This window comes from Mya arenaria, chromosome 4 (genome assembly GCF_026914265.1).
Source record: "Mya arenaria isolate MELC-2E11 chromosome 4, ASM2691426v1".
Classification (NCBI taxonomy): Eukaryota; Metazoa; Mollusca; class Bivalvia; order Myida; family Myidae; genus Mya; species Mya arenaria.
Window position 1 is genome coordinate 3,036,510 of NC_069125.1, and position 18,377 is coordinate 3,054,886.

Consider the following 18,377-nt stretch of genomic DNA (forward strand, 5'->3'; position numbering starts at 1 on the left):
TTTTTACTAAATTTGTTTATATTCTATCAGTTATTACTTCACCACGGAATTCATGTATATCAGTTTTGATCTGTAAGAGACATTTATGTTCGTTGCTGCCATATTAACTCATTCGTCAAATTCGAAAAGTTATCGGTTAAACATCGTATTTATGTCTGTATCCTAACGTCGACTTATTGCCAGGAACAGACGTCGGTTAGACTGTTAATCCATACAAGTCGGAGTTTGGGTCGCCTACTCCGCCATGGGAATTCAACGTCATTCTGACGTCGAACTGACAGCGTGTGCCTGCTGGGAAGTATATATACATTTATCGATATAAGTATGTTTAGATGAAAGCAATTGATAAACTACTCACGTCTTCGAGTAAATTCCAACCCTTTTCAAACTTCTTTTGCTTTAAGTGTGCCACAGGTGCATGTTGCATCTGAAACAGACAAATAGACCATGGTTTATATAAATTTACAAATTAAAATGAAAAGAAACGTGTAACGCCGATAAACAAGTGACGATATATATTACACTATGTCCGTATATATTATCAGGATATGGTGTACGAAACAAACTTATGAATTTAACAAAATACACGCTTTTTATATGTACAGTCGAAACTCGTTGGCTCGATATCCTCGTTGGCTCGAACCAGTTTATAAGGACCGATTTGTTTACTCTTTGTTCATACAAAACTCGATCGGATGGCTCGATATCTTCAGGGTCGATATTTCTCCAAGCTCGAAGTCATTTCTGCGGTCCCAAGTAAGAATTTCACACTTTGTTTTGTTTGCTTGGGTCGATGTCATTTTCGCGGGTTCAGTTAAGAATCTTACACCTTGATTATTTTGCTTGGCTTCATTTAGCACAAGGCGCTAATCGATTAAAATTGCTTGACTGGTATTATAATTGCCATCGCTTTAAGTTCGGTCTCTAATAATATCCATCTTTCAATTTCTATGCATTTTGAATACCTTATAAGCTATGTATGTATGTTTTACCAGCTGTTTAAAATTGCCTGTAATAAATAAAAAATATCAAATGATATTTTCTTAGTATCGAATAAGTCATGTTACGAACTTTCCGATGTGTAACTATTTCTAATAAATACTCTTCTTTTGCGGAGATAGCGTAGCCAATAAGAAACGAGGTAAACAATAATTTTTGTAACAAATAAAAACAATCTATAAGCAATCCTTTTTGGCATCGAGTTTCGACTGTATCAGTAGTTTTATTATCACAATTCGAATAGTCATTATTCTGTATTATTTACATGGTATAATCAACTGGGCCCAATAGTATAGAACTGGATAACGTATCCGCCGGTAATAGTTTGCACATGAGAGCAATTTAATTGGTTAAAAATCATTAATGGATAAATATTGACCAATTAATAAAAAGACCAAATAATTCGCTAGTTTAATGCTTTTAGCTGACGCAGGATATTTTTTAAGGAACGTAACTAGTGTTTATAAATATTTCAAACATAATACCTTGTTTCGCAGGTTTCTTATCCGCACAATGCTTGCAATATCTTGTCGCATGGTGTTTGTTATCTTTTTGTTTTTCGTTTCATCCCATATGGGGTGTTTCGGAATCAAATTGCATACATTTCTTAGAAGTAAAACTAAAAGAGAAATGTCAAAATCTTCAGAGTCTGGGTTCTGATAGAGCATATTGTATTGTTTATTTGAAAGCTTGCCTCTTTTCTTCAAATTGTTTAATGTGTGTTCATGTGCTTTCAGTTTGAGATGATACGCAAGATTAGCAGGAGGGACAATGGAGTCGAAATATGCTCGCAACACTTCGCCCGCTTTCATCACCAGCATGTGCAGCCGTAGATAATACTTCTCATTCTGGTTCCCATCCACAGACGCCATGCTGAAACACAACATTTATAAGCGTTTCGATTTATTTGACGTGAAAATTAAGTACAAAAAACTAAGCAAGGTAAACGATCCCGCTGTTGATACCTGTAATGATCAGGTCCATCACAGCCTCCATCGTTAAAGAAATGACGTCTAAGAAACTTACCTGAATACAATTGCATCCAAAGAGCATATAATTATCTTATATATTACTCTTTTTATGTCAAATCTTATTTCCTCTCTGAAAAAAGACAGTAGCATGACTAATATATTAAGTCCCTTTTGTATGCTGACATTTGAGTTATCTAAATATAACGAGGGCCATCAACAAACACGTCGTCTCTAAATAACTTAAAGTTGTTGTTGGCTTCTAATTAAATTTGATGAAATATAAATAAGATATTCTTTTAATCAGAATTATACTAAATGCGTTGACTTTTTTTGGTATTTTTGTGTTTTAAAAATTGAGGACAAAGACGGAGGAAACGGTATAAAATGTGTGTAAAAGTTACAGTGATTAAAAATTTATACATGCATATAATGAAACCAAACTTTGTGACTAAATGCTCTTAATTATCATTAGTGAAATGTGTATTCAGTAGTAAAATGCAAATTTCATAAATAGTTATGTGAAAAACAACAGAAACAAGCTCAGAAGCCAAATGTTTAAACATAAACCCTGTTTAATGGCACACGGTAAACGCCAAAGACATAGAACACACAAAAAAATCACAAACAAGAAACATGGAACAGTAACACAAAACCCCACAAACAGCACAGTGCATATTTACTATATTAAAAACTAGGTATGTTTATCAAGGATTGTTAGGTACCGCCTTGGAACGGTCAGTAAAATGTAAATTTAGTGGGGGTTTAAACCAGTTTAAACCTTACTCGTATCCCAACAACAAACAACATCAGTTCAAAGGAACAGGCCCCACTTGTCCATTGTGCAAACAGGCTGGTAGAAATTACTTTGATCATTATTTAACTTAATACAAGTTCCTTCCTGAAAATGACTGACTTTATAATTATTTCAAAAGCACGTGTTATCAGAGAAGACGACGATGAGACATTCGAAGAGGAAGATGAGGAAAACCACAATCTAAGGGTTTCTAAGTCTTCAAAGTCTCGTCGAGTCACTACTAAGCAGTCTCCCATTCTAAGAGTATTTTACTCGCATAACGCTCTGGCTGCGACACTTAATACTGGCACTGTAATCAATATAATTAAACATTCGGTAGCACAAACTATTGGTGCCCGTATAGAGAAAACCATGCAAAGCGCATTACAAGCCGATGGTGTGACTCCCTTGTGGGAACCCCATTTACATTAGACGATTTTGCTGTTGATGAACTTGATGTTGAAATTCTTGGGGCATGCCCTTTATGGTTCAAAATGGCATTGCAGTGACACTGTCTATCCAGAAAATTCGAATCACTGACCGGGAGCGTGTATCTTAACAGTCCGTCCCCATCTTCACAGACTGGAAGGTCACAAGCATTTGTTTCGAGATTCATATAACTGTCTTAAGGCCTGGAGAGTTTATTGAAGTGGTCTTGCCTAATGAAATAGACTTCAGAAACTTCAGAAACCTGACCAAACCCACATATCGTTGAAGCTGTTGCTGGTAGGATACGCCTGTGTAATGATACCATAGCACCTCAGGTACTCGAAAAGCATGAACACTTCTGTCGGGCAACTAGCATCTTTCAAGCTCCAGCTCCGTCAATGATAAAGTGAAGAGTTTTGAATCCAGTGAAAAGAACAGGCCAAAACCTCAGTCACACGTCTGGCATTCGTGTTGATCCTGACGATACTCTGGATATATGTGTACGGAAAAAAATGTCGACTTACATGAAAGGTATAAACATGTGTTTGATTAGTGTATTACAGGCTACAATGGCTCTGTAGGCCCTCTCGAAGCTAAAGTCAATATCGGTCCTGTACTGCCTCCTCAAAGACAAGGTCGTGTACCATTGTATGGCAGAGACAAATTAGTTGATTTACGACCAAATTGATGAACGTAAATTGAAAGGCGGGTTAAAAAACCCAGAGGACGTAAATGTATCTGTGGAATACTTAAATCTTATCTTGGTGAAAAAGCCTCAAGGTGGTTTTCGTCTGGTGACTGCGTTTGAAAATGTGGGAAGGTACAGCAAACCTCAAACATCACTCATGCCAGATGTTGACTCAGCATTTCGTACTATTGCTCCCTCGAAATACATTGTTTTGAGTGACTTAACTAGCGCTTTCTATCAAATACCTATAGCCAAGGAGTCAATGAAATACTATGGAGTTGTTACCCCTTCAAAGGTGTGAGAGTGTATACAAGGTCAGCTATAGGACTTTCTGGATCAGAAACTGCACTTGGGGAGCTAATGTGCCGGGTTCTTGGATACTTACTACTGGAGGGAATAGTTGCTAAACTAGCTAATGATCTATACTGTCGAGATAATTCTCCCGAAGAGTAACTCACAAACTGGAACCGTGTCCTCGATGCTCTTGAAAAATTTAATTTGAAGTTATCTCCATTAAAAACAGTGATTTGTCCTAGAACTACAACTATTCTTGGTTGGACATGGACTCAAGGAAAACATTCGGCTAATCCTTGTCGAATTGCTGTTCTGTCAGCTTTTCCACTTCCGGAAACAGTACACGGCCTATCAACTAAAGCAAGTTTTGAAGCTATATTTTTTCGCGTTGGACATGTCTCATGCTTTTGCTAATGTATGTGAATCACGTCATCACTGTGTGTCATTGAAAAGCTTCAATGATCAATCAACTGATGATCATCCAGAAGTTCTTGGTGTCTCCTTTGTTGTGGACATTATGAAACGTGAAAATATATTTATTATGGTCTTACGTGTAAATATTAGTTCATACTCTGTAGCATGTATCATTGACAATGAAAGATATAAAACACTTAGATCTGCTTTACTGAAGCCTATGTTAGGATAACACCCAAATTGATGGATCACACCAAGGTCCATGGCTCTTAGAGCTGACGAGATGCTCAAATGTTTTCGCACTTGCCTGGACATAAGAGTAAAAACATTAATTAAAAACCAAATTGCGGAAAAGGCCATTGCAGAACTTAAAGATGAATTGTTACGTCTCAAGTCCAATCCACATCAAATAAATGACCTTGAACTTTGCATGCAGTTGCGCGCATGAATGCTAGGATTCGAGGTTCCGATTTGTCCGCACGTGAACTTCTCACACAACGAGACCAATACTATAATGAACAGTTACCTATTATGGATCGTGACATAAAAGTGGACACAAATCAATCCAGAAATTTGAATCATAAATATAGTGGGAAATCGAAATCCAAAGATAAGCAATCCAAACAAACCCCAGTTGTGCAAGTTGGTGACATCGTTTACCTGTACGGAGATAGAGACAAAGTTTATGGAACATGCAGGTACTTAGTGGTACGATTCAAAGACCAGTGGTGTTATGTTAACAAGTTTGTGAGTGAACAGTTACGCTCTTTCTCATACAAAATTAACTGACTGTTATAAGGTGCCTAGTATGACTTAAAATATCCCTGGATACCGATGTTGAGGACAGCGAATGCGAATCCCCATCTCCAGTTCCACCAAAGCCTTCCCCCGTTCCAGACGCGTTCAGTAAACCGCACAGCTTAGATTCAGGCAATGGTGAATGAAGCTCCTGAATTTGCTGGTTCGTTTAACCAGGAGCTCCCTGAAGTTATTGAGAATGACAGTGACTGTTCCGAAGCATGTATTTCTGACATTTCTCGTCAATATCCAAAGAGAGAACGAAAAGCTCCTGAGTATTTAAGTGAATACTTGTGTTAAATTTTATAAATAAAAGTCTTTCGAAGGCTAGTGTATAAATGTGAGTGTATATGGCAGTAATAATGCATCAATCACCCTTTAAGTTTTAAAATGTATTTCATATTATCACAAGTCTATTAGTTTTATTTGTCATTTAATGTAGGATTATTGCTAAGCATTATGTTCGCATTTACTAAGTAGTTCATATTTGTTTTAAATTTTACCTCTCGGTAGCGATTGGATTATGTATAATTAATGATTATCAGTATTATCATTCATCATCTCATGTTGTTCTTTTGTTTATTCGTGTTCAGTTTTTGTAAAATATCATCATCTAAATTTAAAAAGAAAAAAAAGAAATTGCGCCAGAATATTCTTAGTTGAGTGTAACCTATATACCTATAATCTGATGATACGTAACCTGATATAATCTCTCTCCCGTTATTTTAGCTTTGCCAATAAAGTTCTCTTGTTTAATCAATCAGTGGCGAAGGAATAGACATGATAATTAGTTGCTCAAGCTGAACTCGACGTCGCTAGATAGATCGATGGATGGGTGGAAGGATTGATAGATTGATAAATGGTTGGGCGGACAGACGAATGGATAGTAGATGCAATTGATAGAAGTGACGAACATAATCCATTGAAGTGCACGGAAATATTTCAGATGTTTGCAAATAATATTCAACGTCGCTGTAGTTTCATTGTAGTTTAACCCTTACAATTATCCTATGCATTTTATCACGCACTGTCAATGCTTTTTTGTGTTGACCATGTGGTTCGTTTTAGTTAAATCCAAAAAAGATCATACCTCTCGGCATGCTGAGGAGTCTTGCGAATTGCATTGTTTGTTGACTTTTATCATTTTTAGTTATTGCTCTTTGAAAAGTCTCAAATTTGAAATTTAGTCCCTTTTTGCTACAAACCTTAAATTTTGGTTGAGAACGCATTAAACATAGCTAACGAATAATATGAGGTCCCATTTTATGGTTTACACTCAATGAATGTTAATTTAGGTATAGTTGACAATTGGAATCCCTTGCTTGAGTCAGAGGCTCGTTAATTTGTGTTGCCTAAATGAAAACACGGAGAGTCTTAAATCGGTCTATCAAGTAACCCTTTTCGTAAATAAAGCGTGTTAAGATAATGCTGTACATATCTATACATATACAACATCAAAACAAACATCTTCAATATATTTCTTCTAAAGTGCCCAAACCAATGTCGTATTTCGCAAGCAGATAGTAAACCTTATGTTACTACAGCCAAACTCTATAGTATATAGTTACAAGTCAACTATGTGCACAAAAAACCCTCGTATGGCTACAGTCAAGCCGGTTTACTACATGTTTGATCAAACAATTCACACAGGGATTCCCGCTAAAGCCTAAACATTGTCTGAGATACCTATTGTGACAACATTCATTGTAATCTAGCGTCAAAGACAAGCTAAAAACAATTACAATTACGCCAATCCAATACCCCCTGAACATTATTTTGTGCTGAAACAAATTCAATTAAATCAAACATAATTAAAATATTTCATATCTTGCTACGTGTGAGTCCATTGTAAAACCCCATTTAGAGCAAACCTTACCCGAGCGGGGCTTCGACTAACCGACTCCTGTGCCCAATATATTCGCAGTATGTACCATGTAGTTGGAATATGCCTATGCCTCTGTCCGCAATAAACCTTAGTGGGGAAACACCTATTCCTTTAGTGCGAAATATGCCTCAGATGACATTGTTCAGCTACTTTCAATCCACATCATACCAAGGCTACACCTAGCCACAGCTGTGCCAATCATTCTTGTAAAGGCGCTTTACCCGAGCATGTAAAATGTTCTATGAATTCTTTAACGGCTCTATATTAATCCAATGCTTAATAAACCACATTTGGCCAACGTTTAAGCTTGTTTAGAACCAAACAAACAGATGTACAAAATAAGAAACAAACAATTGTCAAATAAAAAACTACATCGTAGTTATTCACCTAGTAACTTTCATTGATAAAGTGTTTCACAATTTTCTTTTAAAACACCTTGTACTTGTATGACACTGTTTCAAACAAACATAAACACATTTTAAAAAAGAGTAATTTAAATGAAATGATATTTGATTTATTAGTCTTTAATCTCTAGCAAATGTTACAAAAAAGACATAACAAATGCAGGATACAGGCGAGAGATCTCATAGTTGATTGGGCGTATTTTTACCTAGAAATGACCTTGACCTAGATCTTGAAGAGATCACTGTTTGTTGCATGTTAACTTGAAGAATTAAATGAAACAGAGACTTTATGTTAATTTAAATAGCCTTAAACTGATAATTTTTAACAATTGGTTATACTATTTTCACAGAAATAGCATTTTGAAAAGTGTTGACCGCCTTGAGCAACATGTTCAGGTATGTATTATAATTTGTTTTTTAACAAATCAGTTTACTTTTTGCCAAAGAATATAACTGAAAAATTGAATATACACTTTACTTGCTATGTTACCACTTTTTATAACAAGACATGGTATAACCAACGTTAAAAAGAAGAAAACAATATGCATTCACTTTAAAATGTTATTTTATATTTCGACCTTGAAATGACCTTGACATTTAAGAAAGCTTTACATCTATAGAATACTTACTAAAAACATTTAAGGGATTCGCTCATGTTTTGAACCAAAAATTAGTTTTCCCAGTAATGCATCTGAAAACACTTATTTATCATTATTTTACTCTATGATAACATAATTGCATAAAAAAACAATTAAGGTATTATATATATATAAATAGAGAGAAATAGAAAAACGAAGCCTTAAACACTAGACCACAAGAACGTATGCAACTGTGGTAGATAATTTGACCTTATAACAATACATATCGTATAACATCGCCTGATAATGTCAATCAACCAATCACACAACAACAAAGTTGCTGAAAGTCGTAGGGACGCTATTAAAAGGTGTGGTCTCCAACGACGATATTTAAGCAAATATCAACATTTGCTGAAGGGTTTCAGCTGTCAGTATCTTAGTTTTAACACTCTTAGTTATTTACAACACTTTATTTCGTAATATTATAAATACAATAACTATGAGCGAGTCCCTTTTAAAATAAGAATATGTTTGTATTTAGTATGTTCTTACGTAAGAAAAATAAAGCTATAAGACTTGTAATGGGATGGTATTCAATACGCAACTTAAGTCAATCTTATGGTCATACAACATTGACTTCATTCAGTGTGTTGGTTGGTTATTAATACGACGCAATCCGAAACGCTACATCCATCTTAAACCCAATTTATGGTCAGGTTAAGATCCATTTAAGTCCAATATTGAATACCACCTAAGGGTCCAGATTATTGTTCAGCTTAGTGGCTGGATTTCCAATAAATAGAAGACTTATAAATGAGACAAATTCCTGTGATAAAAAGATCAAATGAAAGCTTAAGTACATGTAGTTTGTTTTATTGACGTACATAGTCGTTTTTAACCAATACTAAATTAAATAAACTTAATCTGAGACTGATTTCTTTCCTATCACTAAATTCAACGGTGATACTGTTAAAAATCCATCGTGATCTAAGCTACATTTATACATGATACAATAAAATCATTGCAAGCAATTTCAAAACGTGTATTTTCCATCATACGCGTATAATAATATATGCCATGTGTTTCCGGTCCGGATAGAAAAATGCGACCCGAGGGCACGTGCGTTCTTGGTAACGATGCTTGCCGAGTTAACGGCTACGCAGCGTGCCCGAGGATCGGATTTCTCCATCCGGACCGGAAACAAATGATTTATTTTTTAACATACCTAAGCAAATAACATAAAAACGCATTTGTTTACATTTCACTAAAAAGCGCGTGTTATGATGATTACTGACGTCAAGACGCGCAGTATTTTTATTCACTGCATACGTCAAGGAGTTCCTTCAATATAACGTCTTTTCAGGGTTATTTCGTTTTGTTTTGAAGCTATAATTTTGTGCAGTTAATGTTTATGGAAATCATCTTTTGAAATATCATAAATATGCTTACAAAAAGTGTATAATAAAATAAATAAAACGTATTGCGTCACAGCGCGTGACTCATCTAGCATAGGAATTACCAGATTAATAATAACGTGAAAAAAACGCGTGCGATGATGTTTACTGACGTCATGACGCGCAGTAACTTGTATTCACTGCATACGTCAATAAGTTCCTTTGATATCACGTCTTTTAAGGGTTATTTTGTTTTGTTTTTAAGGAATATTTTTGTAAAGTTAATGTTAATGGAACTCATCAATTGAAATCTCATAACTATGGTTACATTTAGTGTTTAATAAAAGAAATTAGAAGTATTACGTCACAGCGCGTGACTCATCTGGCATGGGGGGATGCTGGAGTTTTCCAGCACGGCTGACGTCACCGGAAATGCCTATCCGGTGTGCTAGAAAGAGTTTTCCATCACGGCTGAATAACCTAGCAACATAAATACCAGACCAACTATATTTAATAGATATTATACAGCATCATAACATACTTAATGAGGAGACACATCATTTATAGGGAAATATGGTTTTTGGGTTAGAATGTTGAATTATTTTAACAAAGGTATGAATTTCTGAAATTTGTCTATATCAAAATTATATAAAGCAATAAAAATACCAGAACAACTCCGTAAATAACACTATATAACATACCTAATATTTCCTCATTTATTGGGAAATGTGATTTTTGAGTTTAGAATGTTAAAAAATTAACAATTTAAAGTGGGAATTTCTTGAGTTTGCCAATACCTGGACAAAATTAAGCTAAAAGGACCTAAATAACTGTATTTATTAACATATATTAAACTACTCTATATAGTAAATGAACCTATGGTGCAGAATGTCATACAATGAGAAAGGGGATTATTTGGTAAAGTGTTAAAACTATTAATGAGAGTGAGAATTTCTTGAATTTGCCAAATGTCATAATTAAATTTAGCATTGAAATATCAGAATAACTGTATCTTTTAAACTAATACATAGATATCAAATGTATAGAAATATTGTTGACTGAGATATTTCACTCTTAGGGAAACATAAAACAGAAATTGAATTTTCTGGAATTTGCCAATCTTCAAATAAAAAAATACATAAACACGTTTATTATTGTTATTTTCTTGTTATATCTAAACGCCATCATCAGTAGATAAATAACCAGTCATAAAAAGGAAGTGGCGTCAACGTCGGACAAAGTTTAATAACGTAACGTCATTTAGCAGCAAAACCAAAGATGTTGATATAAACAGAAATATGATATAGACACATATATTTAGACTTAAAAGTATTATGGATCACAAATGATACAAAAGCCTATAATAATTTGTGTAATAAAACATAGTAATAGTCAAACATGTGACAAATATGTGACTCAATTAAATATCATATAGAAATTTATTATTGAGACCATTGAACTATAATAAACTTCTATATATAGGGGATATTGTGATAGGACGCTTTTTTGGTGACCTGTATCACGTCGAGTTCGGTGTGTTAACACGTATCCGTCGAGACTGTACAACAGCAACCCAAACTCGAGACGGAAAGGACATCGAAATTTTTACACTGTACTTTCAAGAAAGAAATATATTCAAAACCGAAGCAAATACGAAGATTACCAGTGGTGTTGCATCATATAAGAGGAATGGTGATAAAGCAAAACAGATTGGTGAAAATTTGGTAACTAAAGTTGTTTGCAAAGCTATGAAAGAATTCACGATTAAAAAGAAAGACGCTGTTGTGCCTATGAATGACAAAAGTGATGAAGAACTATGTGTAAAATAGCTTGCAGGTAATTCTACACCAGCTCATGCTTATGTTATGAAAGTTATACAGTACAGTCAAACTGGCTTTCATACAGTTAACAATGTAACGTTGTGCATAACTACATTAAGACACTGACATTGCTTCTCTAATCAATTAAAAACACAGTTTCATGTATGTAAAACAATAACCAATTATGCATGTGTTACTAAATATAAATGTTTAAGTCTCTTTTTTAAAAACAATGAATGTACAAACCCACTTTTAGTATAAAACATGACCTATTAAAAAGTTTGCATATTTGTGGTTTGTAATAATTGTTTTGTTATCAAATTCCAAAAATCAGCATCATCATTTATGCTTTCAGAACTTCTATCCTCAAAGTTACATTCATTGTTTGATCTGCTAGCATAATGTTTTCAAATGTTATTATGCACAATATGTAGCTCATGTCATTTCTGTGATCACAAATGTTCAGTTTTTGATCCAGGTATAAGAAAATATCAGAAATTCGCAAATCTTTTTTTCATTTTTTTTTGTTAATTGTTTTACATTACACATTCAGCCAAATAAGCTGTTTCTATACTTTTAAGTTAACTATTTTGCAATATAACATACAAAAACCAAGAGGGCCAAGATGGCCCTATATCGTTCACCTCAGTAAAACTTTGTGCTATAGTCTTGTTGATAATTAAAGGGCAATAACAGGGATTTGGCTTCTCTGATGTATGAAATTATTACCTCGAGAGTGTTAACAAGGTATTTCCATATTTGGGCTCTGTGACCTAGTTTTTTACCTCAGATTACCCATATTCGAACTTAAGCTAGAAATCATCAGAACAACCTTTTCAGACAAATTTCCAGGATATTTGGGCTGAAAATGTTGCCTCGAGAGTGTTAACAAGGTTTTTCCATATTTGGACTCTGTGACCTAGTTTCTAATCCCAGGTGACCCATATTCGAACTTGAGCTAGACATAATCAAAACAACCTTTCTGACAAATTTCCAGGATATTTGGGCTGTAAATGTACCTCGAGAGTGTTAACAAGGTTTTCCCATATTTGGGATCTTTGACCTAGTTTAGACCCCAGATGACCCATATTCAAACTTGTTTAAACAACCTTTCTGACAAATTTCCAGGAAATTTGGGCTGAAAATGTTACCTCTAGAGTGTTAGCATTGTATTTCCATATTTGGGCTCTGTGACCTAGATTTTGACTCCAGATGACCTATATTCGAACTTAAGCTAAAAATTATCAAAACAACCAATCTGACAAATTTCCAGGATATTTGGGCTGAAAATGTTACCTCTAGAGTGTTAACAAGGTATTTCCATATTTGGGCTCTGTCACCTAGTTTTTGATCCCAGATGACCCATATTTGAACTTGAGCTAGAAATCATCGAAACAACCTTTCTGACAAATTTCCAGGATATTTGGGCTGAAAGTGTTGTCTCGAGAGTGTTAACAAGGTATTTCCATATTTGGGCTCTGTGACCTAGTTTTTGACCCTAGATGACAAATATTTGAACTAAAGCTAGAAATCATCAAAACAACCTTTCTGACAAATTTCCAGGATATTTGGGCTGAAAATGTTACCTCGAGAGTGTTTACAAGGTATTTCCATAATAAGGCTCTGTGGCCTATTTTTTGACCCCAGATGACCAATATTCGAATATGAGCTAGAAATCATTGAAACAACCTTTTTGACAATTTTCCAGGATATTTGGGCTGAAAATGTTACCTCGAGAGTGTAAACAAGGTATTTACATAGTTGGGCTCTGTGACCTAGTTCTTGACCCCAGATGACCCATATTTGAATTTGAGCTAGAAATCATCAAAACAACCTTTCTGACAAATTTCCAGGATATTTGGGCTGAAAATGTTACCTCGAGAGTGTTTACAAGGTATTTCCATAATTTGGCTCTGTGACCTAGTTTTTGACCCCAGATAACAATATTCGAACATGAACTAGAAATCATTGAAACAACCTTTCTGACAATTTTCCAGGATATTTGGCCTGAAAATGTAACCTCGAGAGTGTTCACAAGGTATCTACATAGTTGGGCCCTGTGACCTAGTTCTTGACCCCAGATGACCCATATTTGAACTTGAGCTAGAAGTCATCAAAACAACCTTTCTGACAAATTTCCAGGATATTTGGGCTGAAAATGTTGCCTCGAGAGTGTTAACAAGGTATTTCCATAATTGGGCTCTGTGACCTAGTATTAACACTAGATGACCCATATTCGAACTTGACCTAGAAATCATCAAAACAACCTTTTTGACAAATTTCCAGGATATTTGGGCTGAAAATGTTACCTCTAGAGTGTTAGCAACGTATTTTCATATTTGGTCTCTGTGACCTAGTTTTTGACCCCAGATGACCCATATTCGAACTTGAGCTAAAAAATCATCGAAACAACCTTTCTGACAAATTTCCAGGATATTTGGGCTGAAAATGTTACCTCGAGAGTGTTAACAAGGTATTTCCATATTTGGGCTCTGTGACCTAGTTTTTGACCCCAGATGACCCATATTTGAACTTGAGCTAGAAATCATCAAAACAACCTTTCTGACAAATTTCCAGGATATTCGGGCTGAAAATGTTGTCTCGGGAGTGTTAACAAGGTATTTCCATATTTGGGCTCGGTGACCTAGTTTTTAACCCTAGATGACCCATATTCGAACTTGAGCTAGAAATCATCGAAACAACCTTTCTGGCAAATTTCCAGGATATTTGGGCTGAAAATGTTGTCTCGAGAGTGTTAACAAGGTATTTCCATATTTGGGCTCGGTGACCTAGTTTTTAACCTTAGATGACCCATATTCGAACTTGAGCTAGAAATCATTAAAACAACCTTTCTGACAATTTTCCAGGATATTAAATGTTACCTCGAGAGTGTTAACAAGGTATTTACATAGTTGGGCTCTGTGACCTAGTTCTAGACCCCAGATGACCCATATTTGAACTTGAGCTAGAAATCATCAAAACAACCTTTCTGACAAATTTCCAGGATATTTGGGCTGAAAATGTTACCTCGAGAGTGTTAACAAGGTAATTCCATAATAAGGCTGTGTGACCTAGTATTAACTCTAGATGACCCATATATTCGAACTTAAGTTAGAAATCGTCAAAACAACCTTTCTGACAAATTTCCAGGATATTAAATGTTACCTCGAGAGTGTTAACAAGGTATTTACATAGTTGGGCTCTGTGACCTAGTTCTTGACCCCAGATGACCCATATTTGAATTTGAGCTAGAAATCATCAAAACAACCTTTCTGACAAATTTCCAGGATATTTGGGCTGAAAATGTTACCTCGAGAGTGTTTACAAGGTATTTCCATAATTTGGCTCTGTGACCTAGTTTTTGACCCCAGATAACAATATTCGAACATGAACTAGAAATCATTGAAACAACCTTTCTGACAATTTTCCAGGATATTTGGCCTGAAAATGTAACCTCGAGAGTGTTCACAAGGTATCTACATAGTTGGGCCCTGTGACCTAGTTCTTGACCCCAGATGACCCATATTTGAACTTGAGCTAGAAGTCATCAAAACAACCTTTCTGACAAATTTCCAGGATATTTGGGCTGAAAATGTTGCCTCGAGAGTGTTAACAAGGTATTTCCATAATTGGGCTCTGTGACCTAGTATTAACACTAGATGACCCATATTCGAACTTGACCTAGAAATCATCAAAACAACCTTTTTGACAAATTTCCAGGATATTTGGGCTGAAAATGTTACCTCTAGAGTGTTAGCAACGTATTTTCATATTTGGTCTCTGTGACCTAGTTTTTGACCCCAGATGACCCATATTCGAACTTGAGCTAAAAAATCATCGAAACAACCTTTCTGACAAATTTCCAGGATATTTGGGCTGAAAATGTTACCTCGAGAGTGTTAACAAGGTATTTCCATATTTGGGCTCTGTGACCTAGTTTTTGACCCCAGATGACCCATATTTGAACTTGAGCTAGAAATCATCGAAACAACCTTTCTGACAAATTTCCAGGATATTCGGGCTGAAAATGTTGTCTCGGGAGTGTTAACAAGGTATTTCCATATTTGGGCTCGGTGACCTAGTTTTTAACCCTAGATGACCCATATTCGAACTTGAGCTAGAAATCATCGAAACAACCTTTCTGGCAAATTTCCAGGATATTTGGGCTGAAAATGTTGTCTCGAGAGTGTTAACAAGGTATTTCCATATTTGGGCTCGGTGACCTAGTTTTTAACCTTAGATGACCCATATTCGAACTTGAGCTAGAAATCATTAAAACAACCTTTCTGACAATTTTCCAGGATATTAAATGTTACCTCGAGAGTGTTAACAAGGTATTTACATAGTTGGGCTCTGTGACCTAGTTCTAGACCCCAGATGACCCATATTTGAACTTGAGCTAGAGGTCATCAAAACAACCTTTCTGACAAATTTCCAGGATATTTGGGCTGAAAATGTTACCTCGAGAGTGTTAACAAGGTAATTCCATAATAAGGCTGTGTGACCTAGTATTAACTCTAGATGACCCATATATTCGAACTTAAGTTAGAAATCGTCAAAACAACCTTTCTGACAAATTTCCAGGATATTTGGGCTGAAAATGTTACCTCGAGAGTGTTAACAAAGTGTTTCCATATTTGGCTCTGTGACCTAGTTTTTGACCCCTGATGACCAATATTCGAACTTGAGCTAGAAATCATCAAAACAACCTTTCTGACAAATTTCCAGGATATTTTGGCTGAAAATGTTGCCTCGAGAGTGTTAACAAGGTATTTCCATAATTGGGCTCTGTGACCTAGTATTAACACTAGATGACCCATATTCGAACTTGACCTAGAAATCATCAAAACAACCTTTTTGACAAATTTCCAGGATATTTGGGCTGAAAATGTTACCTCTAGAGTGTTAGCAACGTATTTTCATATTTGGTCTCTGTGACCTAGTTTTTGACCCCAGATGACCCATATTCGAACTTGAGCTAAAAAATCATCGAAACAACCAATCTGACAAATTTCCAGGATATTTGGGCTGAAAATGTTACCTCGAGAGTGTTAACAAGGTATTTCCATATTTGGGCTCTGTGACCTAGTTTTTGACCCCAGATGACCCATATTTGAACTTGAGCTAGAAATCATCGAAACAACCTTTCTGACAAATTTCCAGGATATTCGGGCTGAAAATGTTGTCTCGGGAGTGTTAACAAGGTATTTCCATATTTGGGCTCGGTGACCTAGTTTTTAACCCTAGATGACCCATATTCGAACTTGAGCTAGAAATCATCGAAACAACCTTTCTGGCAAATTTCCAGGATATTTGGGCTGAAAATGTTGTCTCGAGAGTGTTAACAAGGTATTTCCATATTTGGGCTCGGTGACCTAGTTTTTAACCTTAGATGACCCATATTCGAACTTGAGCTAGAAATCATTAAAACAACCTTTCTGACAATTTTCCAGGATATTAAATGTTACCTCGAGAGTGTTAACAAGGTATTTACATAGTTGGGCTCTGTGACCTAGTTCTAGACCCCAGATGACCCATATTTGAACTTGAGCTAGAAGTCATCAAAACAACCTTTCTGACAAATTTCCAGGATATTTGGGCTGAAAATGTTACCTCGAGAGTGTTAACAAGGTAATTCCATAATAAGGCTGTGTGACCTAGTATTAACTCTAGATGACCCATATATTCGAACTTAAGTTAGAAATCGTCAAAACAACCTTTCTGACAAATTTCCAGGATATTTGGGCTGAAAATGTTACCTCGAGAGTGTTAACAAGGTGTTTCCATATTTGGCTCTGTGACCTAGTTTTTGACCCCTGATGACCAATATTCGAACTTGAGCTAGAAATCATTGAAACAACCTTTCTGACAATTTTCCAGGATATTTTGGCTGAAAATAGTACCACTAAAGTGTGAACAAGGTATTTCCATATTGGGGCTCTGTGACCTAGTTCTAGACCCCAGATGACCCATATTTGAACTTGAGCTAGAAGTCATCAAAACAACCTTTCTGACAAATTTCCAGGATATTTGGGCTGAAAATGTTACCTCGAGAGTGTTAACAAGGTAATTCCATAATAAGGCTGTGTGACCTAGTATTAACTCTAGATGACCCATATATTCGAACTTAAGTTAGAAATCGTCAAAACAACCTTTCTGACAAATTTCCAGGATATTTGGGCTGAAAATGTTACCTCGAGAGTGTTAACAAGGTGTTTCCATATTTGGCTCTGTGACCTAGTTTTTGACCCCTGATGACCAATATTCGAACTTGAGCTAGAAATCATTGAAACAACCTTTCTGACAATTTTCCAGGATATTTTGGCTGAAAATAGTACCACTAAAGTGTGAACAAGGTATTTCCATATTGGGGCTCTGTGACCTAGTTTTTGACCCTAGATGACCCATATTTGAAATTGAGCTAGAAATCATCGAAACAACCTTTCTGACATATTTCCAGCATATTTGGGCTAAAAATGCTACCTCGAGAGTGTTAACAAGGTTTTTCCATATTTGGGCTATGTGACCTAGTTTTTTACCCTAGATGACCCATATTTGAATTTGAGCTAGAAATTATAGAAACAACCTTTCTGACAAATTTCAAGGATAATTGGGCTGAAAATGTTACCTCTAGAGTGTTAACAAGGTTTTTCCATATTTGGGCTCTGTGACCTAGTTCTAGACCCCAGATGACCCATATTTGAACTTGAGCTAGAAGTCATCAAAACAACCTTTCTGACAAATTTCCAGGATATTTGGGCTGAAAATGTTACCTCGAGAGTGTTAACAAGGTAATTCCATAATAAGGCTGTGTGACCTAGTATTAACTCTAGATGACCCATATATTCGAACTTAAGTTAGAAATCGTCAAAACAACCTTTCTGACAAATTTCCAGGATATTTGGGCTGA

The 18,377-nt window shown here is 35.7% G+C and overlaps 1 protein-coding gene across 2 annotated transcripts in view; it reads right to left on the minus strand.

Annotated features, from left to right (window-relative positions):
* LOC128230332 (uncharacterized) overlaps positions 1 to 18,377 on the minus strand; it is a 31,671-nt gene that overhangs the window by 8,197 nt on the left and 5,097 nt on the right. For both annotated transcript variants that reach the window (XM_052942521.1, XM_052942522.1), the window contains exons 2-3: positions 1,485 to 1,872; positions 359 to 427 (exon numbers count right to left, since the gene is read on the minus strand). In XM_052942521.1, the coding sequence (XP_052798481.1) occupies positions 359 to 427; positions 1,485 to 1,871 (456 nt within the window). In that variant the 5' untranslated portion in view covers position 1,872. The remainder of the gene's footprint in view (positions 1 to 358; positions 428 to 1,484; positions 1,873 to 18,377) is intronic.